At 53.2% G+C, this 23,401-nt stretch overlaps 1 protein-coding gene across 2 annotated transcripts in view; it reads left to right on the forward strand.

Annotated features, from left to right (window-relative positions):
- The first annotated feature begins 1,901 nt into the window (after positions 1 to 1,901).
- GRIK3 (glutamate ionotropic receptor kainate type subunit 3) overlaps positions 1,902 to 23,401 on the forward strand; it is a 239,892-nt gene continuing 218,392 nt past the window's right edge. Inside the window, exon 1 of one of the 2 annotated variants that reach the window (XM_033422124.2) lies at positions 1,902 to 2,363. In XM_033422124.2, the coding sequence (XP_033278015.1) occupies positions 2,249 to 2,363 (115 nt within the window). In that variant the 5' untranslated portion in view covers positions 1,902 to 2,248. The remainder of the gene's footprint in view (positions 2,364 to 23,401) is intronic. The other variant, XM_004266449.3, reaches the window with a different exon arrangement.

The following is a 23,401-nucleotide window of genomic DNA, read 5'->3' on the forward strand; positions in this document are numbered from 1 at the left end:
TTTCTTCCTTAGTGAACAGCCTGGACTTTTTGGTTCCTTGGAGCAACTAAACCAGCTGTGGAAGCTGATAAGTGATGGGATGGAGCGTCTGCTCTCGAACGAAGAGGCTCCTTCAGCTTTATCCTGGGGGGGCGGCGCTTCTGCTCCCTCCTCCTGCACTTCCTCCTTGCCGGTGTCCACTGGGGCCCGTTACTCTCTATCAAGAGGGGTCAGCTGCCGCTTCTCTGGCTCTGGTCTGCATGTCTTTCCCTCTGGTCCCCCGGGCAACATTTTTCAGTGGCTGCTTGGGAAACCAACCCCTCCTGCTTGAGGATGAGGAAGGCCCAAAGTCCGGCAAAAAAAAAATGGTAACCTCCATTTGCTGGCGGATCTTTGGGGGATGCCCTCAAGAGCACCTCTTTCCCTTTTTGAGAGGAGATCCTTGGGAATCTCCCCTCTTGCTCCTTCCACAGCCACAGTCACCCCCATTTCAGGGGGGAGGGAGTCCCTCCGCAAGCGGCAGGATTGGCCGTGCTGCAGTATTCACACCCCCACACAATGCCATGGTCTCCTATGCCTGGACAGGGAGGGAAAGAAAAGACCGGGACATGAACAGGCCACATAGAGGCCGACTCATGGTCTATTTGTAAGAAAATTAAAGATTTGCCTTTCAGATGTTTGGGACCATGCTTTTACCAGACAGCTGGCAAATGGGAGAGACTGGAATGATGGAATAGATCAAATTATTTAAATGAGAAAAATAAATTCACACGCAGCCTAGCCGCTGCCAGGCGACAGATCAGTTTATTTATCTACTGTATCGGCACCACTCTGTCTCTGTCAAAAAGGTCATTAAACTCGTCTAACTGCGTATTTCGCTGCCTCCTGTTCCAGACTCGCTCCACAGCCCTTCCCTTCCCTCGACACCCAGCGCCACTTGAAAAAAATATTTATTATTGCTAATAAACAAGTTGTTTTTTTTTTAACCCTTTCTATTTTGCTCCCCCACGGGTCCTGCTCCACCCCACGGAAAATGACAGTTTCTGTTTATTCTTTCTCAGGAGAAATGGGGGAGGGGGCCAGCCCCTCCTGCAGAGTTGAAGAAGAGGGACGGGAAGTACCAGCGTGCATCTCAGCCGCCCCTCTGCATCTAAGGATTTAGCCATCTTCCTGCCAAGCCCCTATAGTTGTGGTGCATGGTCCAGTCCTGCTTTCCACAGCAGAGGGTCTGGCCTGGGCTCTCCAACCCCTACCAGCTCCTGCAGCTCCCCTAGCTCAGCGTGGACAATCCGCTTTGAATTCCGTCTCCCCTGAGTCCCAGCCCCAACTCTAACTCTGCTTCCACGAGGGATGGGGTTAGGGAGGGAAACCGGTTCCTGGGTCAGTCTGCGGCCGCCGCCGTCCAGCCAGCGACGGCTGCGTGAGAGCTGGAAGGCGAGACTCCGCAGACGGCAGGCTCCAGGTTCCTCCGCTCCCTGCGGGCGCGACTCTTCCAGCTTGTCCGGCCGCTAGGCTGCCGCCGTCTCCCAGCTCGCGGTGCCAGCTCTCGTGCTCCACGCCCGGCTCCCAGGCTCCGTGCCCTCGCAGTCGAAGGGACTGGGGGCGGCAGGGCGGATGCGGACGTCTGGGAAGCGAGGAGAGTCCTCGTTATCCGGCCGTCTCCCCAAACCGGGTCCCGGGTCCCCTTCCCCGCCCAGGTGTGAGCTCGCGGGTGTATGCCTCGGCGGGTGTGAGTGTGAAGTGTGTGTGCGCGGGGGAGTGTGCGGAGGGAGCGCGGGCGGCGGGCGGCGCGGGAGGCGGGAGGCAGGGCGCGGGGGAGGGGGCTGGGAGGGAGAGTGTGCGCGCGTGCAACTCCACTCCGGGGCTTTGTGCGAGCCCGGGCGATAGCATCCGCGGCGGCTGGAGGAGGAGCGGCCGGAGACGCGTGCAGCCCGCCCGCCAGCGCCCGGCAGCCGGGGCAGGTGGGAGCCCGCGCGCGAGCCGAGCCGACGCAAGCCGCAGCTGAGTCCGAAAGGAGCCCGAGCGGAGCCCAGGAGCCTCTCTCGCGGGGGGCCCGTGGGCGGCAGCCGGGCTGGGCGGGCGCCGGCGGGGCGGCCCCCCAGTAAGATGTGCGCGGCGCCGCGGGGCGCCCCCCACTCGCAGCGGCGCTCAGGAGCCGGGCTGCTGGGCCAGGCGGCGCCTCGGGGGCTGCTGCGCGCCCGCGCCTAGAGCTGCCGCCCCAGGGAGCCCGCCACGGCCGCGCCCCGGGCACGCTCGGCGGCGCCCAACGATGACCGCTCCCTGGCGGCGCCTCCGGAGTCTGGTTTGGGAATACTGGGCCGGGCTCCTCGTGTGCGCCTTCTGGATCCCGGACTCGCGCGGGATGCCCCACGTCATCCGGATCGGTAAGGGCTCCCCGGAGCCGGGGGTCTCAGTGCGACCGGGCGGGGGCGGGAACGGGGGGCCACTGTACGCGATCCCAAGAGATTTCCCACCCTCTCTCCGCGCTGCCCGGGCCGGGTGACCACCAGCTCGTCCCGGTGAGGACAAAGTTCCAAAGCCGGGGTCATGGGCCTTACTTATTGGAGAGGAGGCAACCGGGGTGCGGCGGGCGAGGGGCCCTTGGCGCGCTTCTGGGAGGCCAGAGCTGGCAGAGTGTAGCGAAGCGTTCCGGTCCCAGCCCGAGTCGCGGGCGCATTTCCCGGCCATTGCCAGCAGGACCGGCCGCAGACCGAGTTCTGGGACCCGGCTTCTCCGCGAAGCGGCACCCCTGGGGAAGGCGCCAACTTCTCTTCCTTCCTCGTTCCCCGAGGGCCCCTCGCCCCCACCTGGGGCAGGGCTCGAGCGGCCGCGGCGGGGACGCAGGATCCGGCTTCGCATGACAAGGGCGGCCGGTCTTCTCTCCCGGTGGCTGCCCTCGGCCTCGGTGGCCCCCGTTCAGCCCCGTGGCGCGGGGCAGGGGAGGGGCGGCCCCCGCCGGTCGCTCCAGCCACCCGTCGCGGCCGAGGCCTCTCCTCCGCCTGGGGCAGCGCAGGCAGGGGGAAGGGAACGACGGAGCCCGCCCAGCGCAGCCAGAAAAGGCGACAAGAGGGATGCGAGTGGATTTTAAAGTTAGCCGAAATCCCTCCGCAACTGGCGGCGGCCGGCGGGGCTGCGTGCGGCGTTCTGGGGCTCTGGCGTCCCCGCGTCTCTTCTCGCCAGAGTCTCTTACTCGGGGTTTTAACTTTGTTGAGGCATCCTGTAGGCAGCACTCCGGGCTGTGCGCGATGCCTCCGAGTGTTCCAGGCCCGAGACCGCCAGGGCTGGGCCCGGCCTGGCCACGCGGGAGCCTCCGCCACGCAGGCCCTGCGCCCGCCACCAGGCCGGAGACCTGGGCCGCCTGGGTTCGCGAGGCGCCACCACCAGCATCTGCACAAGGAGGCCAGAGCTCTGCTGAGCCAGGACCACCTTCCTCCCCTGTGGCTCTAATCTAGGCTCGGACTCTGGGCTGCCGGCACCGTGAGGGGGTGTAGGGAACCAGTGTGGAGCTTGGTTTCTCTACTTGAGGTTTTCCTAGGAGGCAGTCAGAAATCTGTCTCTCCTGGATTCCAGATCCTCTTGAACTGGACATCTGGACGAGGGTAGAGCACAGTCCTCAGCTCTGCCCACCCTGGGGTCTTTTCCTTTACGCCCAGGACCCTGGCAGGCAGACATTGGAGGCAGAGGAATCCAGGCACCCGACTCTGGGGACAGCCCTCGCGACCAGGTTTAACCCTTTGCAGCCCAGTCTGCTCCTGGCAAGACAGAAATATCTCTTCTATCTCTGCACCTTTGCCTGCCCCAGCGCCCAGTTTGGTCACCATTCCAGGAGCAGGCAGCCCCCTAGTAGTGGGCCAGTTCTTTCTTTATTTCCTTCTTTTTTTCCTCTGTTTTTTTTTGTGGGCCTGCATGGTAGGGTGCCCTTGGGAGAAAAGAGGGGGACCCAAAAGGTGCTATGCACGCAGCCCATGCATTGCAGGTCCCTCTTCCGTGGTCCTTCCTCCACAGGGGTGGGATGGGCATGCTCCTGCCCAGCGTCAGGGGTGGCAGTCTTTGGGGGCCCAGGAAGAGAAGGAGCAGGTGAGGGAAGCCCCGGAAAGCTGAGCTGAGGAGGGGCCGGATGATGTATCCTCACCCGCTCCCTCTTACTGTGAAACTGACTTGCACTGGAGGACTCCTCACTGCCCTGAGGGGAAGCCCTAAGGCTGCCCGCCCTTTCTTGGGTTCACTGTGTAATAATGCAATTAAGGATGGCAAAGCCCTCCTCTCTTCTAATCTTCTTCGTATTAAGCCCCAGGATTAATTAGCGTGTTGGCCCAAGCCGTTTATATCCAAGAGCCCTGCCCCGTTTGATTCCCAGCCCGAGGACTGGGGTGTTGGGCCGAGGCCGAACGTGACTGCCGGAGCTGTGCCCGATTGGATGGAGGATGGGAAGGCTCTGAGGCCCCTGGGCTTCTCTGGAGCTTCCTGGGGAGCTGAACTTCTGTCCTTCTGAGCACAGGCTGGAGTCTCAGCTGGAGCCAGGGGCTACAGTGGACGTGGCACAGAGAGAGACACACACACAGAGAATCTCATGCTGAAACCCAAACACAGCATGTTGGCTGGGCCTGATGCCATCTCCCTTCTTCTCTCTCTCCCCACCCCTGGGATCTCAGGGCTCTGGCTAGGGCCGCAGGAATTGGGGCCTTGGAAATTGGGCTCCGGCGTGTGCTGGGTGCTTCTGGTTCCCAAGACTGGTGCCTGAGCTGGCTGCGCTGACAGCCGAATCTTTGCCCAGCAGGCAGGCGTCGCCTAGCACCAGCCTGGGAGAGGGGTTTTCTGCAGGTGTGCAAGGGGCTCTCTGGGCCGGGGAGCAGCGTACCCGCTCCCTCTCTTTGTGCCTTTTTTTGGGGACTGAAATTTCATCTTAGACAAGGAGATGGATAGCTCAGCAGTGTGACAGAGTGTTCAAACAATCCGTCTTGAATAGATGAATTGCATTGCTCTGTCTTTTTGTAATTGTGTCTATCAGAGGGAGAGGTCAAGGCATTGATTGCTTGGATGGTTTGCAAGTAACAAAGGAGAGTAAGGAAGAGAGCGAGGGAGAGACAGTAATTGGATTGTAGTCTGCAGGAAAAAAGTGATCATTGATTATTTTATATGAATATGCAGAAGATGTATTCTGCGTGTGGTTATCAAGCGTTGCTTACTGAAGGTTTTCAAGGCATATTGTTCAACATTTTATTATTATTATTATCATCGTTCTTATTGTTCAGATGGATCCTCGTCGTAACTCACAGAAAGCAGCTTAATGCATGGGTCCTCTCAGTGCTTCACTGGCCTCATGCGGGGACCTGGATTTCCTGGTTACGTGACCTAGAAGCTGAAGTGGAGGGGCCCTGGGCTGGGAGCCAGGAGGCCTGGGTTTCCTGCTCTGCCTTCCACCAGTTTCCTGAGCCATCTTGGTCAAATCACACTCTCCCACCCACCTGGAGCCTCAGTTTTCCCATCTGTAAACTATTGAGTTGGCCGTGATGGCTGGGGATATTCTGTGGTTTCAAAGTTCCCTTTAGTGCAGGCTGGTGGGGACTGTCAGTGCCATAGTAGGTTTCACGGCTAGATCATCCCTCGTGTTACATACATACTGTAGGATAGAGGGCCAGCCTGGAATTTGAAAAGGGAGACAGACAGTGGGGCGGTAGCTGGGGAGCTCGAGTGGACGATGGTGATCTCTAGCCAGCCGGGGGGGTGGGGGGGGAGGTTCCGAGCCAAACGGCTGCAGAGACATAAAGCAGGTGTGTGTGGAGGGGGGGGAGGTGGGAGGGAAAGGCTGGCTCAGCACCGGCCCCTCCGAGCATCTACAGACAGAGCAAAAGAGTTTCGAGGCTCTGAGCCTGAGCTGGGGGCAGGGGTGGAGGAGGGGGTGGCGCGGGGTAGCGGGTACTGCAGTCTGTCCCAGGGACATGAGGTCCCCTCGCCCAGAGTTCCCAAGTCAGCCCTGTCTGCATCTCCTGCGATCAGTTCATCCAAATGGTCCTGAACGTTCGTCTCCTGAGTTTGGGAGCTGCTATGCGTAAAACAATGAGAAATTTCTCACAGTGACTGGTGATGCGCTGAAACATCCCGCCGTGTTGAGCAGACAGGCGCTGAATGAAGATCAATAGGGTTTTCCCCCCTGGAAGCAAATAGCTTCAGACAAGACCTGGGAGTGGCCCGAGGGGCCTTAAAAAGCATTAACTTCCGGAATTTCTGCCTCCACTTTCTAGCCCAGCTGCTCCTGTCAGCCCGGGCTTCCCTCCTTCTCGAGCTGGAGGTTCATTTCTTCTTGATGCCTGCCTCGCACTGCGCTAAACAGTCTTTTGACGTCAGGATGATCTGGGGTTTTTAGAGGTGGTTGATGCGGGGTGAGCCAGCACAGCGTCCCGACCAGGCCCTTCCAAGGTCACTCGCATCCCCCTGCTGCTGGCATGACAGTTGACTTCAGAAGTCCAGCCCACTGTGCTCTTTCAAAAGCGCTCTGAGGGGCAGCTCTTCATCCCACCCTTCAAAACGCAAGGCTGCTTGGCTGCCTTTAGGATCCTTCGTGGGGCCTGTGAGCCTCCGTCAGTGCCATTGTAGGTTTCACAGCTAGATGAATCCCCACCTTCCCACAGGCCCCGTGTCCCTGCCCCAGGAAACAGCCACCTCCGTGGGGAGGGGGGAGGCACAGATGCCCTATGGGTACAAGAACAACCCCATCCTTGGGGGTGGGGGCGTGCAAGGTCATATGCAGAGGAGGCTCAGGGCTGCTCTTTTAGGGGAAGACCTGGTTGTGCTCCACCACTGGCACTGTTTCGGATCTGCTGAGGCCAGGCTTCGTCCAGGCTGTCGCACTCAGCTGCCCCAGCCTCTGCCTCCTGCTGCTTCCGCCTGCGCCCTGCCTTGCTTGTCAGGACCCTCCAGAGGGAACCAAGAGAGCTGATGTTCCCCCTTGGCTGGCCAGCAGCAGAGAGGAGCCCTGGGCTCCCCAGGCCCTGCCTGGCCGCAGAGAAGACTGAAACTCCAGGAGCAGGGCCCTTCCTCTGGGGCCTGCCCCCAGCGGGCCCTGGCTTGTCCTCCTGGGGAGCTCTGGATGGACAGGTGGGCCAGGGGCGGGCCTGGTGCATACAGGCCTTGGACTAGTTGGCTGGAATAGCTCTTCTCGCAGGTGCTGATTCCCCAGCAGCAGCGCCAGGGGGCAGTGTGCCTGTGCTGAGGTGGCCGTATGTCTCCTGCCTGGGACCCCACCTGGGTCTGGAGCGAAATCAAAATAGGAAAACAACACACAACCGCAATGCAATGGCCCTGGTTTATTGAGCACTTACTAGCTGCCAGGGACTGTGCTTTTCCAACAGTGACTGGTGATGTGACTAGTAAGTGCTCGAGACATGTAGCTGTCGCGTTTTTTTTTCTCACCATCTGGTTTAGCCTTCACAAACACCCTGCAGACATTATCCTCATTTTGCAGATGAGGAGACTAAGCTTGGTGAGGTCACTTGCCCAGGATCACGTGGCCAGTGAGTGGTGGATGCAGGATAAGAATTCCCGCCGGCCTGACCCCAGATCCTGTGCTTTTAACTGTCTGTGTAGTCGGAAGATGGGAAGCACTGATTTTCATATGCGCTGAGTGCAACGCCCCCTCCCCCCATGGTTCTGGGTGCTGAGTGCAACGCCCCCTCCCCCCATGGTTCTGGGTGCTGAGTGCAACGCCCCTCCCCCCATGGTTCTGGGTGCTGCGTGCGGCCTCAGAGGCCTGGGCTGTATGAGCTTTGCAACATTTAACCCTACCAGTGCCGGTTTTCACTGTCAGACTCTCCTTGCTGATGGACCAAGTGGTAGTTATGCTTCCTGTAGAGGAAAGATAGGAATGGTCTTTCCCACCCCTCCCGCATGTGCAACGCATAACTGTACACTGACTACACCCCAACTTGTCCAGGCGTCTGGACTCTGCCTAACACTTTTTTTTTTTTTTTTTTGTGGTACGCGGACCTCTCACTGCTGTGGCCTCTCCCGTTGCGGAGCACAGGCTCCGGACGCGCAGGCTCAGCGGCCATGGCTCATGGGCCCAGCCGCTCTGTGGCATGTGGGATCTTCCCAGACTGGGGCACGAACCCGTGTCCCCTGCATCAGCAGGCGGACTCTCAACCACTGCACCACCAGGGAAGCCCTCTGCCTAACACTTTAATCTGAGCCCGAAATAAAGGTTGGACTCTCCCTTGGTTGTGTTCAGTCCACCCACAGGAATCCCTCTACTCTGGAAACTCCAGCCTACATGTCACCCTGGCAGCCACCAGGCTGTCCTCAAAGACATCATCAGAGCGTTGAGGAAATCCCAGGGCCCTGTGTCTGTGTCTCCCTTCATCCTCTTCAGCTAGTGGCCTGGCCAGAGAAGGTGGCCAGCAAATTAGTTCTTGTCCTCCCTTCCTTCCCAATCCCATCTTCCCTCCAACATCCTTTCCAGGCTAATAGGTTTTATGGTCATTTTATTTTTAAGCAAGAGCCACATTCCAACCTTCTAAATAGAGCCTGCATTGCTGTGAACTGAGACTGGTGGACAATAGGAGGGTAAGGTCCTCTGACACTGGGCCCAGGAATATGTGTTGACACTGTGGGTTGGATGTGGGGACCTGGGTGCAAGAGCTGCCCAGTCCCCCCTTCCCCATACCACGTCTGCAAAAGCAGAGGAGAGCCCACGCCTACCCTTCTCCTACACCTTGTTCCTTCTTCCAGGGGACACAGGGAGACTGGGTTATGGTGGCTGCAGGGACTGACCTGTTCTCGAAGTGGGGAAACTGCACTGCTCAGAGTGCCCACAGAAGTGACTGATTCAGAACAGGCACGATTGGAGGGGTCATGTTATTTTCCAGGGCCTCAGTTTCCCCATCTGTAAAGTGGGGATGAGACTTCCTGCCTCATGGAGTCAAATAGATGGGATGTCATTTCAAAAAAGCTTAAATGCTGTTCAAATGCCAGCATTTCTTCTTGTTTTTGTTGGAGGAGAGGAGTCTGACTCCAGCACAGGGCGGGACTGGGGTGAGGTGAGGGAGGCGGCAGGGGAGCAGGATTTAAGGAGGCAGTCAAGTGGTGACCCTGCTCTTGCATGACTGAACGTGACAGTGAGCACCTCCTTAAATTTTGTGCCCCAGGTGCCTCACTGGCCTGTACCTATTAGCACCTGTGTTTGTTCTGAAGTCCCTGTTTTCTTCTGCTTCTCTTTGTGCTCCAGACACCGAATCCTAATTGAGCGTGATTGAGAGAGGGGAGAAGACTGGATTGAGGGCAAGGGCACTAGGTTTGAGGACAACGGGTCATTCTGATTTTGCTTTTGCTTCCCTTCAGCCACATTTTATAGCTGCTGGGCCCCTGAGCGCTCGGCCCCCACCTTACCTTGGTTTATTTCCTTCAGAATTACCGGCAGGGTCCACACTACCTCAGCGCCAGCCAGGCTCTCCCCTCCCCACAAAGCTCGGGTTCCCACGTTCCTCTCCTTGCTTCCTTTGACCTTTGTACCTTGTTCACTAATGCTCACTGGCCTTGGCTGTAGCTATACTTGTGGGTATGTGCAGGGCTTTCTCTAGTAAAGAAGTTTTTGGTGTCAAAAAATATATTTCATTGATTCTAAGATTGACTCTTCGCCCCACATTTTCACATCTCCGACATCAGTCTGTGTCTGACGTGTCAAGTCCGAGTTTACGTGCAGGATTTTTTCTTTCTTGGCACCTTAAAACATGATGATGGTATGTCTCGGGTGTGATGGGATGTGGTGGATCTGAGTTTGAGTGGGAGTCTAACGTGCTAGCTGTGTGACCTTGGGCAAGTCACTTCACCTCTGAGCCTCCATTTCCTCATCCACAAGGAAGAAATATTAATATTGGGTTAGACCATATTCAGCTATGGTTTATAGGTCAAACCATATTTGACCTATAAAAATTTCATATGGTTGAACCTTATAGGGTCTTCACGGGGTTGGTGTGAGGATTAAAGGAGATAAAGTATATAAGGCTCTTGGCACAGTGCCTGGTAATAAATGTTAGGAGGAAAAGGATTCCCCAGCAGTGGAGGCTGTGTCTCCGCCATCAGACTCTGAGCTCTGAGGCTATCTGCTTCTTATATACCGTCTGCCTTGTGCCAACCTTGTGATCAGTACCCCATGCAGCTCAGTACACGGTATTTGCCCATTTCTGACATACCCATATGCCCAGCAGTGGAATGGATGTCCCCGGCAGCCTGTGACAGTTACCTGCCACAGTTACCTGCTCCCTGCTAGGGAGCAAGAGGGGTGCTCTTCTGAGGATGCTCCTATATGTCCAGAAGCTCCCAGACTCCTCCTAGCCTGTTATTTATCACACACCTGAAGCCCACGGGGTTTTGGTCCTTCCCTACATTTGCAGCGTTTTAACTGAAATGTGTTTTGCATGTATGCAGAGCTGGGAAGACCCTGGTTATGGGATGCTCTTGAGGAATTGGTCCAGGGAGTCCTGATCAGTCCTCTTGGATGTGGAGTCCAAGCTTGCTTCCGGAGCAAGCCAGTGCAGAGAGGGTCTGCAGCTGGAGGCTGGGCCCCAGGGGATAGACACTGCTGGCTCTGCTGGGAGACACCAGGTAATGAGGCCACAAAAGCGGGGGAGGAGAGAGTCCCCATGGTGATGTTAACAGATCGGAGATAATGAGATGGAGTGATATCTGGGGGGGAGTGGCAGCTTCCACTTCAAATCCTTTGGTGCTGTGCTGAATGGTGGTTAAGGAAGGCAGAGGGAAAAAGAGGGGGGAGATGGAGCTAAGATTCCAGTTTGTGTGAAGAGGGTTCCAATCCATAGGAGACAATTAAGTCTTGTGCTGTTAAAGGGACTGATGCAGACAGGCTGCGATGGAAGGGGGTTTATAGAGTTCTCAGAACCACTGCAGGGATGAGCTCTTTAAATATAGGAACGAGAGAGACTTCTGCAAAGCCTTCCTGCATCTGCTTTGCAGAACTGAAATATGCTGTTCCAAAAAGCCTGCCCAATTGGGCGGAAAAGCAGAAGCAGGGAGCCAAGGCCTTCCCAGGGCTCCAGGCATCACATTTCCTGTCTGTGGTGAAGAATCACAGAATCCACGCTGAAAAGAACCCCGGGGGTCAGTCTAGGCCTCTGCTTCTCCCACATTAACATGCATCAGAATCACCTGGAGCGCTCAGTAAAATACAGACCCCAGAGCTTCTGATTCAGTGGGTCTGGGTGAGGCCTGAGAATTTGCATTTTAATAGGTTCCCAGATAATGCTGGTGCTGCTTATCTGAGGACTACACTGTAAGTACCACTGTTCTAAGTCACTGGGGGACCCCCCCCGCCCCCCATAGGTGGATACCTCGTCTCTGCTTGAATACCACCCGTAACAGGAAACTCACCGCTTTTTAACCGTGCTTTGTTCTTTATTGCAAACGTATGGGCCGACTCCAATCTTTGTTGCAAAATTTCCCCTAAAATTGGTTTTCCTGCAGTTCTGGGGAAGGCAATAGGACTTGGACATTGAGAGTATTGGTTCTGAAATCCATCTGTCTTGAGTTTGAGCTCTCATTCCTTCCTTCCAGGCTGTGTCCCTTTGGGTAAGTCACCTAACTTCTCTAAGCCTAGATTTCCTCACCTGTAAAATGGGGATAGTAATAGATTTGACTTCATGGGATCATTGTGAGAATTAACGTGACTGGCCCCAAGGAAGTTCTGAATACATTTTAGCAATCTAACTTGTGGATAAGCTCACAGGTTCTGGAATCCAGCAGCCTGAGTTTGAGGGCTGCCTCCATCATTTCCCACCTGTGTGATCTTGGGCAAGTTATTTAATCTCTAATAATAATAATAATAATACCTGCCTTACGGGGTTTTTATAAGGATTAAATGAGTTAATGCACATAACGTGTTTAGACTACAGCCATGGTAAGCACTCACTAAATGTTATCCATTGCTCTTAATATTATGCTTACGCCGCCCCCTGATTCTGGTTTGGATTTGCGCCCTGTCCCACAGCGCAACCCTACAGAAATGTAAAGGCATTTCTCCGGACTAAAGATAACGAATTCTTTCAGCATGGTGTCCAGAGCTGACCACAGTCCTGCTTATGTATTAAAAACAGTAAACTCATCCTCTCCTCACATCTCAGCATTGGTGTCTACTTAACACCCCCGGATTATTTCAGGCTTTTCTGCAGCCGTTTCACTCTGTTGATTTATACAGGGCTGGTGGTCTCATGAGATCACAAGGTCTTTTATGCAGGCACCGCTGCCCATCTATCATTTCTCTCATCCTCTCTGTGGCAGTTGATCTTTCGAGGCTGAAGGCAAGACCTGTCATTTATCCCTGGAAAATCCTATCATTGAACCTTCAGGCAGTTTTTCTGGCTCTTTGTTTCTGGACCACCAAAGCCTGTTCCCATCTGTCCATCCTTGGGAGGTGGGCATGGATTTCACCCTCTTCTTCCGCCTCGGCCTGCTCCAGGGGTCTGTGATAGAGAAGTAAGTGGTTATTGGCCTGCGGTATGGTTGAGGTTGGGAACCGCAGATGTGGACAGTGGAGTTTTGTGGCTTCCTTTCTGTCGTCTGGCATGCTTCGTGCCATCTGAGCCTGGGATGAGCATGCCTTCCCTCACTTCAGCCATCCCTGCCATCAACACATTAGGCAGGAAATAACCAATGTCAGAGTCTGTTGGCTTATTCAGTGGTCTTAGATCCACTACCCTACACTTTAACCAGCTTTGAAATCCCACTGGGTTCCTTGTGCTTTCAGGCCCTTTATGACCTGCCGTGCTTGGCATCTCTAGACTCATGCACTGTCCCTCCTTGCCTCACACACACTCTCTGCTCCTCTGTACCAAACATCCAAGTCCCCAGCAAGCACTGTGCCTTCCCTCACACTTGGCCTCTTCTCTTGCTGTTCTTTCTGGCTGACTTCTAGTTATCCTTCAGGTCTCAGCAAACATGTATTCCTCCAGGAAGCCTTTCTTGACTCCCACATCCTTCTGTGAGTCACCACAGCACCCTGAACTTCCTTTGTCATAGCACTTACTGAATTGTGATTCTTGGTTACCTTAGAGAGAAGCTCTCTTAGAGACAAGCGTGGACCACAGCTGGCTTATTCACCACTTTCCCAATGCATCTAGCATCGTGTGTGGCACACAGTAGGTGATTAATAACTATCTGTTAAATCAGTGAATGCCTTGATACATACAGTCATTTGAATATAAGTCCACCTAACCTTCCTAACCTTCTCATTCAGCTCAACACTTTTTCCATATTGTCAACAAGGATTTCATGAAAGACATTGTTAGATTCTTCTGTGAAGTCAGTGTCCTAATGCTGTCCATGGTGGTGCTCTGCTCCATCGGTTCAGCACCTTCTATGCCAAGACCTCTCCCGTGAGGTCTGCTGGGCACAGCTGGAGTGTTTAGGGGAGTGGACCTTTCTTTCTCAGGCCTAGAACTTCCAGGCAGAACTGTAGCTGTGCCACTTGTGCTACCACCAGCCACAGGTCAGGCTTCTCCTTTTCCTGTTTACGCCACATCACTGGATCCTGCCGGGATGTGTAGACAACAGGTTTACATGACAGGTTTGTGTCAAGTGAGGTGTTGACAGTTAGCCTGGAGAGTCAGGCTGTATAGACAGTCAGCCTGGGCCATTTAACCCTGGGAGCATAAACGCCATCCACAGTGGGTTTAGCGAGTGTGAACGTGTGCGTGTGTGTGTGTGTGTGTGTGTGTACTTGTAAGGGACGACCAATGGAAGGGTTGCTTCTCAGGCACAAGCTTCCCAAAGTGGGGCTCAACAGCCATTCTTTATCCCAAGCCTGATGAGTGACTACAGTGACTTTACTTTGGATCAGTGGGGAAACTGAGGGCTTAAGTGATGGTCCCAACTCCCGGCTGACTGGGCTGACCTGTCTACAGAATTCGTGTAGCTGAGAGTGAGGGTGGGACAGGTTTGCAGGGAAGCACCGAGCTTCCCCTCCTGAGACTGGGACCTCCTCTTTCTTGCTTCTCTCCTCAAGGAAACAGGTGACACATTGTGAGCAGAAAGAGCCTGTTGCCTACATGACCATTTTTCCTGCCCAGTTTAATAGAGGTGACAGCCGTCTATTTTACTTGTCTCGTAACATCGAATCCGTAAATAAAATATGGGTGAACTCTCAGGTTTAGTTATGGCTGGTCCATGGGGACTGAGGGCTGGGGGAGAGTTGAGCAGAGAGATTGGATCCCTGGCTTATTACAAGAGAAGCTGAGCCTCGTCTCTTCCTCTGGATCCAGAAAGGCTTCCTGTGCTGGAGGAGGCCAGGCAAACTCACCCTGTTTGACAGTCTCTGAGTCCGTGGAAGAACCAGAACACAAGTGGAGGCACTCCGAATGTCAGAACTACAGGAGTACAGAACCTGCCCCACTCTTTTCTCTCACAGGTTGGGAGACTGAGGAATGAAAAGGGGAAGTGACTTGTGCCACATCCCTTGGTGAGCCATGGAAAAATCAGATGAAAACATGGGTCCCTGACCCACCCCCAGTCTTAAGAAAATCGCATCCACTTTCCTATGACACACACACAAATCTGCACACATTTGAAGCCTTAAATTTGCAGTTTTAAGAGACTAGATTTTTCAGTGTGGCAAAACAGACCTACAAAACCTCTATTTCACATTGAGGGAGAGATACAAATCACATTCCTATGTGTTTATAAAAGCTCGTAGATAATGATAACACCCTGTGTAGTCCTGGGAGCGGCAGGGAAATTAAGGTCCACCGCAACCTCTGCGTTCAGCACCACGGAGAGCAGCCAGGCCCTGGGGTAAGCGAGTGGGCGCCACCTGCGTGCTGATTCTTACAGTAGAGGCGATGTGGTTATTGTAAGGTCTTGCTAAACAGGCATTCTTTTTCCAAATGCTATTCCTCTAGGACTTTGCCGTTCGTAAACCAGACTGAGGTGTTGAACAGGTACACAGTAGGCTGGTAAGAACGATTATTTGTGGTCGTTCAAATCGAGTTGCTCACAGTAAAAGAAAATGGAGTGAATGGATAGAATTTTCTCCTTTTTTTTTCCTCCCACATAATTGTTCTCAAACCTTCGGTGCCTTGTATGGCTTGTCTGCTAGGGAGCAGTAGCAGACGACAAAATGAGTGAACATTCCACCGTCAAATATCACACCTGATACCAAGCATCTTTGCTAAGCTTGTCAGCACCATCTTTCACATTGCATTTGGTAAGTAGGATAAGTTATGTATTTTTATCCCGCTAAATGTGATTTCTTAAAAGTATTTTGTGTGTTATTATTTCCTGAATCGTGGAGCCGTGCACACCTATAATAGAGCCATGTTTTCTGCTAGTAAATAAAATTACTCCTCGTTCAGGTGATGGGAATTAAATGTGTCACAGCTTTGTGGCATTCCCCAAAGAACCCCAGCAGAAACAGGTGCCCCACCACCTGGATGTGTCTGAGAAGCCTTGTGATCGGGCTGCATGTTGACAAAGGTCTCTCCCAGCCAGGAAAGTCACGCCATGAGCGACCTCAGCATACCTCAGAGAAAGGGGGAGTTTTGTCCATCACTGGGGTACGGAGAGTGGCTGAAACACCTGGACTCAAAGCCAAGGGCATAGGAGGCTGAGAGCGTTAGAAAGATAGAGTCTGATGGATTGGCATTGGCCTCTGAACAAGGAGGGAGGCTTAGGTAAATGGGCTCCCAGGATTTAAGGAGGCAAGATGACACCTTGAAGTCATACTGCAGATAGAAAGATCTGGATTGGGCAGGAAAGAGTAAGGCTACTCTGGGGACCCTGGATCGAGACATCTTAGTGAGAGGGGATGGGGGTTTTTGCTGCTCCTGCTTAGATTCTTAGAATCAGAAAAATCTGCTTTGGAAATGTGGCTATTTTTATGCTGCTTGTAATTTAGTGTTTATTTCCTGTCTTTTTCACATGCTCTTTGGGCTGACTCATTGATTCACCAAACATTTCTGGATCGCCCGCTCTTGTGTACTGCAGAGTACACAGGGCAGGGGATAGCGGGGGTCTGGGGGGATGGCTCAGCATCTCTGGACCTGGTGGCATCTGAATGGCCTCATGGTAGGTCCAAATAGGTGATCTTAAGTGATAGCCATGGTTCCTTGAACAACTAGGTTCATATAGTTCAGGCTAGAGCCCTGTACTTAGATCTTCCTTGTTCTTCCGTGTTCTGGGGAGGAGTACTGAGGCTCAGAGAAGACAAGAGACAAGGTAAAAATCACACAGTAGAGCCAGCTGGGAAGCCACATCTCTTCCCTCTCACCCTTCAGTCCTGTCCTTGTTCTTGCCCTTGCTCCTAAATCATTTCATCATTTATGTTGTTCTGTGAGTTTTTTCACCCCTGAGCTGTCAAACCTCATCCTCAAGCCCCACCCAAGGTTCATTTTGGCCAGTTCTCGGTCTCTTGGTAGAAGTGACTTAACTTTCCTAGATAGCGTGGGTACATGTGTAAGTAGGAAGGAAAAGGTTAACAGGGCTTAGTATCCAATTCTTCATGTTTCCAAAGGATCCGATTCTGTCTCCTTGGTGAGGAAGTTCTTCTTTGTGGCCAGTTCAGAGTCTTCCTGCTGCCGTGTAAAGCCATCTCATCCAGGATGTGACATTGGCCATTCATGGGGTTTGGGAGGAGACATCTACAGAGTGAGATAATTGGGAGCTAGTAGCTTCAGGGGCTCTTTTCCCTGGGGCTGTAGCAAAGGAGCTCTCAGACAATTAAGCTGAAACGGCTGCACTTTCACTCACATGGGTTTGGACAGATTTATAATATTTTCCTTTTTAAAAAATTGGGATTTTTTTTCATGGAGACAGTGATTTATGGAATAATCAATTTCTTTATCTACCTAATCCATGGGCGTGATCTATCCATGTAGGTATCAATTTCTCCCAGAGGCTGGGGGGAGTGGACAGCCTTTGAGCCCGAGTCATCCAGCAGAAGGCAGCTTTTTCCGGGAGCTAATGTGATCCCAGATCTGGATCTGAGGCCTGTAGTAAGGAAGGGGTGGAGCTCCTGCAGCCTCACTCTTTGAGCAAAGATGCTAATTCTTTCTCCTCATCAGTCTTAGCGCCACCCAAAGATGAGTGAGGTGTAGCATGTGCTGTTCCCATCATACAGGTATGGAGACTGAGTGCCAGAGAGGATGCTCAAAGACCAGAGGTTGGAGACGTGAAGTCAGTCAATCTTTGAGGACTGCGGCATAGAAGAGGGGGCAAACTGATCCTATAGGTCCCAGGAGAGAATTGAGGCCAGTTGGGTTATGGTCCAAGAAGGCAGAATTTGGTTCAACACCAGCTGTCTTGTAGTCAGTGATCTTTGAAGATTAAGTGAGATACCTTGGGCATAGTGAAGTTTTCTTGCTGTGGGAGATGTTCAAGAACAGATTGGCCTGGGATGTTTCAGAGGGGCTCTGAATTCCTTTCAGAGGAATATATATGAAAATATATATGAAATATATGAAATTCTAGGTATCCTCAACTGTGCAGTTAGAGATGCTATAACAATTCGGGCTTTCTGAGTTCCCTAAAAGACCAGGACTGTGCCTGCTCTGGGTTACATAAACTCCATTAAGGCTGAGCTCAGCATGGTGGTTGCAAAGAATATTCTTAAAGTCAGACCCTTCCCTGCATGTCTTCTACAGCAGTTCATCCCTTGGCAGTACCCTTGGGTGAGAAAGGAACCTGGTGGCTGCAGCCAGCCCCAGGGAGGGCCCATCAACAATTATGAGCAGTATAATGCCAAATACACTGGCATGCCCGATGTCACTTAATTTGCACGTCTCTCTGACGTAGGGATGGTGACCATCTTTTGCAGATGTAGAAACTGATGTCTGAGAGAGATGGATGGCCCAGAGTCACACAGCTGGTCGAGGTAGAGTTTTGTCCTCTGATTCACACGTGCAGTTGGTCGTTCTCACACGTGCAGTGAGCCTTTTCTGGGCACATGCTGTATTCCAGCCCTCTGTGAGCTGCCAGGACTGCAGGGTGAGCAAGACATATGTGATCCTGGCCTCATGGAGCTTGCAATGTAGTGAAAGACAGACATCAGAGAGTCATTACGAAGGTATCACCTCACACCAGTTAGAATGGGCATCATTAGAAAATCTACAGACAACAAATGCTGGTGAGGGTGTGGAGAAAAGGGAACCCTCTTGCACTGTTGGTGGGAATGTAAATTGATACAGCCACTGTGGAAAGCAGTAGGGAGGTTCCTTAAGAAACTAAGAATAGAATTATAATATGACACAGCAATCCCACTACTGGGCATATACCCAGAGAAAACCATAATTCAAAAAGACACATGCACCCCAATGTTCATTGAAGCACTATTTACAATAGCATGGAAGCAACCTAAATGCCCGTCGACAGACAAATGGATAAAGAAGAAGTGGTACATATATACAATGGAATATTACTCAGCCGTGAAGAGGAACAAAATTGGGTCATTTGTAGAGACATGGATGGACCTAGAGACTCTCATACAAAGTGAAGTAAGTCCGAAAGAGAAAAACAAATATCGTATATTAACACACATATGTGGAATCTAGAAAAATGGTACAGATGAACCAATTTGCAAGGCAGTAGACACAGATGTAGAGAACAAGGACACCAAGGAGGGAAAGTGGGGAGGGGGTGGTGGTGGGATGAACTGGGGGATTGGGATTGACATATATACAGTAACGTGTATAAAATAGATAACTAATAAGAACCTGCTATATAAAAAATAAATAAATAAAATTTTTTAAAAGAAGAGTCATTACAGGCTCAAAGTGTGTTACAGAGGGAAGTGCAGGCTGCCAGGGGAACATCAGGAAGGGCTGCCCCAAGGAAGTGACGTTTGTGCTTTGACCTGAGGGAAGAGAAAGCGGTGGTTAGGTGATGGCGACGGGGAGGAGTGAGGGGTATGTTCTAGGCAGAGGGAACAGCACGTACAAATGCCCAAGGCACAGACAGTTGTGTTAAGTTGAAACTCTATGAGCTTTGGAGGTCAAACATGGTCAAGTATCAGCAATTTCATATGTTTGACACTAGTGTTTAAAAAACTCAAGCAAGTCTGATGTGAATGGAGCAAACAGAGGGCATGTTAAACAAATAAGGCCTGAGTAGTGGGGGTATGGAAGGCTGGATAACCCAAGGTAAGCAGGCTGAACTTTAGCCCCAGGGGACTGGGGAGCCATTGAGGACTTTATGAAGGGGAGCAACAAAACCAGATTGTAGCTTTGAAAAGTCATCCTAGTGGCCATGTGATGTGACTGCAGGTGTAAGGTTGGAAGCTGGGGGCAGGTGGACAGGCATCAGGAAGCTGTTTAAATAGTCCAGGTAGGAAAGGACAGGACGATGTAGCATGGAGGGTTGGTTAAAGAACAAATGTCCTGTTTCCTGGTCCAGGGCTCTCCCCAGAGGCCGGGGCATCCCCTTTGCCCCAGGCCCGAGCACTGGAGGCCAGGCCATGACGGGCATGAGCCACCCTTCCCGGGGCCATGCATCTGTTTCTTTTTTTTTTTTTTTTTTTTTGCGGTACGCAGGCCTCTCACTGTCGTGGCCTCTCCCGTTGCGGAGCACAGGCTCCGGACGCGCAGGCTCAGCGGCCATGGCCCACGGGCCCAGCCGCTCCGCGGCACGTGGGATCTTCCCAGACCAGGGCACGAACCCGCGTCCCCTGCATCGGCAGGCGGACTCTCAACCACTGCGCCACCAGGGAAGCCCACGCATCTGTTTCTTGAGTCCTCCATCGATGGATGCCACATCCGCTGTCTGCGAGCTCAGCTGGGCCTCCAGCCCCATTTCGTGGTTCCCTGGTTTGACCAGACAACCCTAGGCGTGTTGCGTCTCCTGGAGGCAGCGAGCACTCCTCAGGGGGTGGTGGTGGTGGCTGCTCCCCTCGTAGCCTCTGCCCAGCCAGGCCTTCAGTGGGTCTTTGGTCTCTGACAGCCTGGCAGGGAGACTCGAGAAACGGGCTCCGTCTGGTCTTGGCGTTTCCCTTAGAAGCCTCCAAGGGGCCAGGAGCTCCCTGTGGCTGAGCTGAAACCCCTTCTCCCACTGAGGGTGGAGCTGCCTTCCTTTTCCTTGGCAGGTGTGGTGGGAGGAGGGAGACCTCAGCCTGCAGGACGGGTGCAGGGGTCACTGATACCCAGGACTGTGGCAGCAGGGGTGGGAGTGGCAGCCCCGCGCAGATCTGGCTGGGCTCTGCTTCCAGCACTCTGAGCTGATGAAAGGTTACTATATTCGTGAAAATAATAATAGCGATCCCTCCCCTCGAAGGCTTACAATGTGCCAGACACTGCGCTAAGCATCTCCCAGGCATTCGGTCACTTAATGCAGCAGATGTAAGAGGTAAAGGCTTTATCCTCACTTTGTAGATGAGGAGGCAGAACCTGGGGTGAGGCCCACAGAGGAAGCATTCCGTAGATGGTGGCCGATATCATCATCGTCGTCATGATTGCTGATGTTACTTTAAATAATGGACGTAGAGACCTGTCAGAGTGCCCAGTTCATAGTAGGTGCTCAGGAGTATTTATTGAATCTCTTTATACAGATTTGGGCAGAAAATGGGGTGAGTGGGCTGGGTAGGGAAACCAGCTTGGGACAAGGCTCTACCCAGCTCTGTCAGTCCGTGAGGAGCTCTGGCTCCCATTCCTCCAGCCCAGGACTTTCTTAGCCCGGTCCCTCCCCTTTCTCATGCACGTGGCCCATCCCCCATTCCTCTAGCCGGGGCACCTGGATTCTCTGGCCCCCCTGGGTGCCCCTTCCTGGCAGCTGCGCGTAATACAAGGACAGCCCTCAGTACCCCCTCTTAGGGCAGCGAGGGTGGATGACAAGACCCCCATCCTTCAGGTCTTCACACTGTGGTTGGCTTGCCCAGTCCCCAGCCACCGGCAGACCCCTCCCTTCACCCAGCCAGACAGAAGCCCCCTCACCCGCAGAACCATCACCAGCTCAAGGCAGGCAGGGTTGTTTCTGACTCCCGTGCTTCTATTCTGTGCTCCCCATCTGTGCCCTCCCTTCTTTGGCCTCTTGCTGAGTTTCTTCTTTCTCTTTTTCTTTCATACCTCATGTGCTATCGTACGTCTCACCTCTTCCAGAAAGCCTCGTCTGATGCACCCAGGCAGTGGGTTACAACCGTCCCTAAGCCTCCCCGGAGCCTTGCTCTAGCCCCCTTCATCGGTGCCGAAATACCTGCTTCCCCACTCTTCTCCCTCACGACCTCAGAACTTATAATGTTGAGGCTTGTAGACCTCTTGTATTTGCCTCAGACTTTTTTCAAATCTTGTTATTAAAACTACACCACCTTCTGATAGTTTACACTCTTGAAGACAAACTCTGTGGTCTGGAATTCAAGGGAGTCTCTTTCTGAACTGTTTCTAGGCTCTGCCCTCACTGCCCATCAATTTAATTGCAAGTTCCATTCGTTTTTTAAGTGAGTTAGCCCACATTCAAAAGTGGGGATGTTTGGGCTTCCCTGGTGGCGCAGTGGTTGAGAGTCCGCCTGCCGATGCAGGGGACGCGGGTTCGTGCCCCGGTCCGGGAAGATCCCACATGCCGCGGAGCGGCTGGGCCCGTGAGCCATGGCCGCTGAGCCTGCGCGTCTGGAGCCTGTTGCTCCGCAACGGGAGAGGCCACAACAGTGAGAGGCCCGTGTACCGCAAAAAAAAAAAAAAAAAAAAAAGTGGGGATGTTTTATACAAAATCCAGGTTGATGGATTTCCAGGTTCTTTTCCCCACATGTCACAGCCGCCACGTCTCCTTAGCGTGCCTCCCCTGTGCCAGGGCCATTGACTGTCGTGCGTGGTGCCCTTTTTCTTGCAGTAGAGTTGAGAAGAAAAAGTAAAATGTTTTGTGTACCTGTGTGTTTATTATCAGGAGTAAACAGAAGACAAAGAGGGCCGTTTATTTCGAATGTTTCTCTCTCACCAACCCTGCTTCACTTTAAGTTTCCTTTTGGCTCCTGTGGGCACTGTGTCCCCTGGACCAGGAGCTATTTATCATATGCTAAATGCAGCTATTGTTCATTGAGCCCTTTTCTCTCCTTTTTTTTTCTTTTTTCTTCCCCCCCCATCTCTTTTTAACCCTCACCATAGCCCTAAGGTGGGTGTACTTTTTCCCGTTTTCCAGGGAAAGGATCTCAGCCGGCACCCCTTCAGTAAGTGACAATGTCGCCACTGGGATTCGAACACCCATCTGCCTGGCTCCAGCTCCATTCCCTGTGTATCCCAGCAGCTGCCCCAAGCAACGCCCACAGTAAGCAATTAATAAATGCCCAACAAATCTAATTGAATTCCAGAGTCACAGATGGGATGGAACCGGGTGGGGAACCTCCACCCCTCGTGGACAGTGACACGTCAGGACGCCCCTGCTTCTTCCTTGCTTCTTTTGACCCCTGGCTGCACGAGCTGGTGCTGTGTATCTCTAGGGTAGCATCACCCAGAGTTAACACGGGCCAAGAGGGAAGTCTGCCATGGTTCCTTCGCTGTACGATGTCTGAGGCGCCGGGACACGGTGTGGGCATCAGAGCTCTGCCGGGGGATCTTAACAGCCTCTGTCCTTGTTCGCTCCCTGCAGCACTCGCAGCGGCCACAGGCCCGTCACTCCGACACAGTCCCAGCAACTAACTGGGCCTGGATAGTAGGCCACACAGACATGTGCCGTTTCCCATCCCCCTCCAGGCTCTGAGGTGGGATGCAAAGTTGGAGGCGCTGCAAAGCTGCCACTCCTGCTCTGGTGGGGTTTGGGGGAGAATGGGGGTGAAGGGGAGAGGATGTGCTCCCAACCCAGGCAGGCCTGGGGTGCTGGGCACCCTCGTCCTGGCCAGGCCTTGGGCGGGGGGCACCTACAGTGATAGTGTGGGCTGTCTGGTGTCAAAGAGTCCCCTGTGGACGTTTTCAGGAGTGGCTTTTGGAGGGGGTGTTAGAATAGTGTCCGAGATCCTGAGATCTCATTATTCCGTCGGCCCCCTGGCGCCAGGTGGCGATGGGAAGCTTCAGATTCATCTGGGAGATGTTTTCTTTGCAGACCCTCCAGCTTTCTGTACAAGTGGATTAAGTTCTGGACTCAATGGGGGTGCTTACTTTCCTGGTACTTGGGGCTGGCTTTGCCTTCTGACAGCTGCGATGTGCTTTGGGTATATGGCTTATCCCCCCAAATCCAGACGCTGGGATCCCGAGACTCAAACACACTTCTAGTCTGAGAATCTAGACATCCAGCCTTCCTGGGCCTGGAAGCAGGTCCCTTTCCAGGGAAAGTATCCTTGGTTGATGGTGTTGGATATTGCAGCGGGGATGAGGAGGGACTTAGTCCTGATACCACCTGGGAGGGTGCCCGAGGCCACTTCCCTGGGCCAAGCTCAGTCCTGCCCACTGTAGGAACTGAAAGGCTCGACTTCCTGGAAATTGCAGCGGACCTGGAGGTCAGGTTGGGGACTCAGCTT

Source organism: Orcinus orca, chromosome 1 (genome assembly GCF_937001465.1).
Source record: "Orcinus orca chromosome 1, mOrcOrc1.1, whole genome shotgun sequence".
In the NCBI taxonomy this organism is placed as follows: domain Eukaryota; kingdom Metazoa; phylum Chordata; class Mammalia; order Artiodactyla; family Delphinidae; genus Orcinus; species Orcinus orca.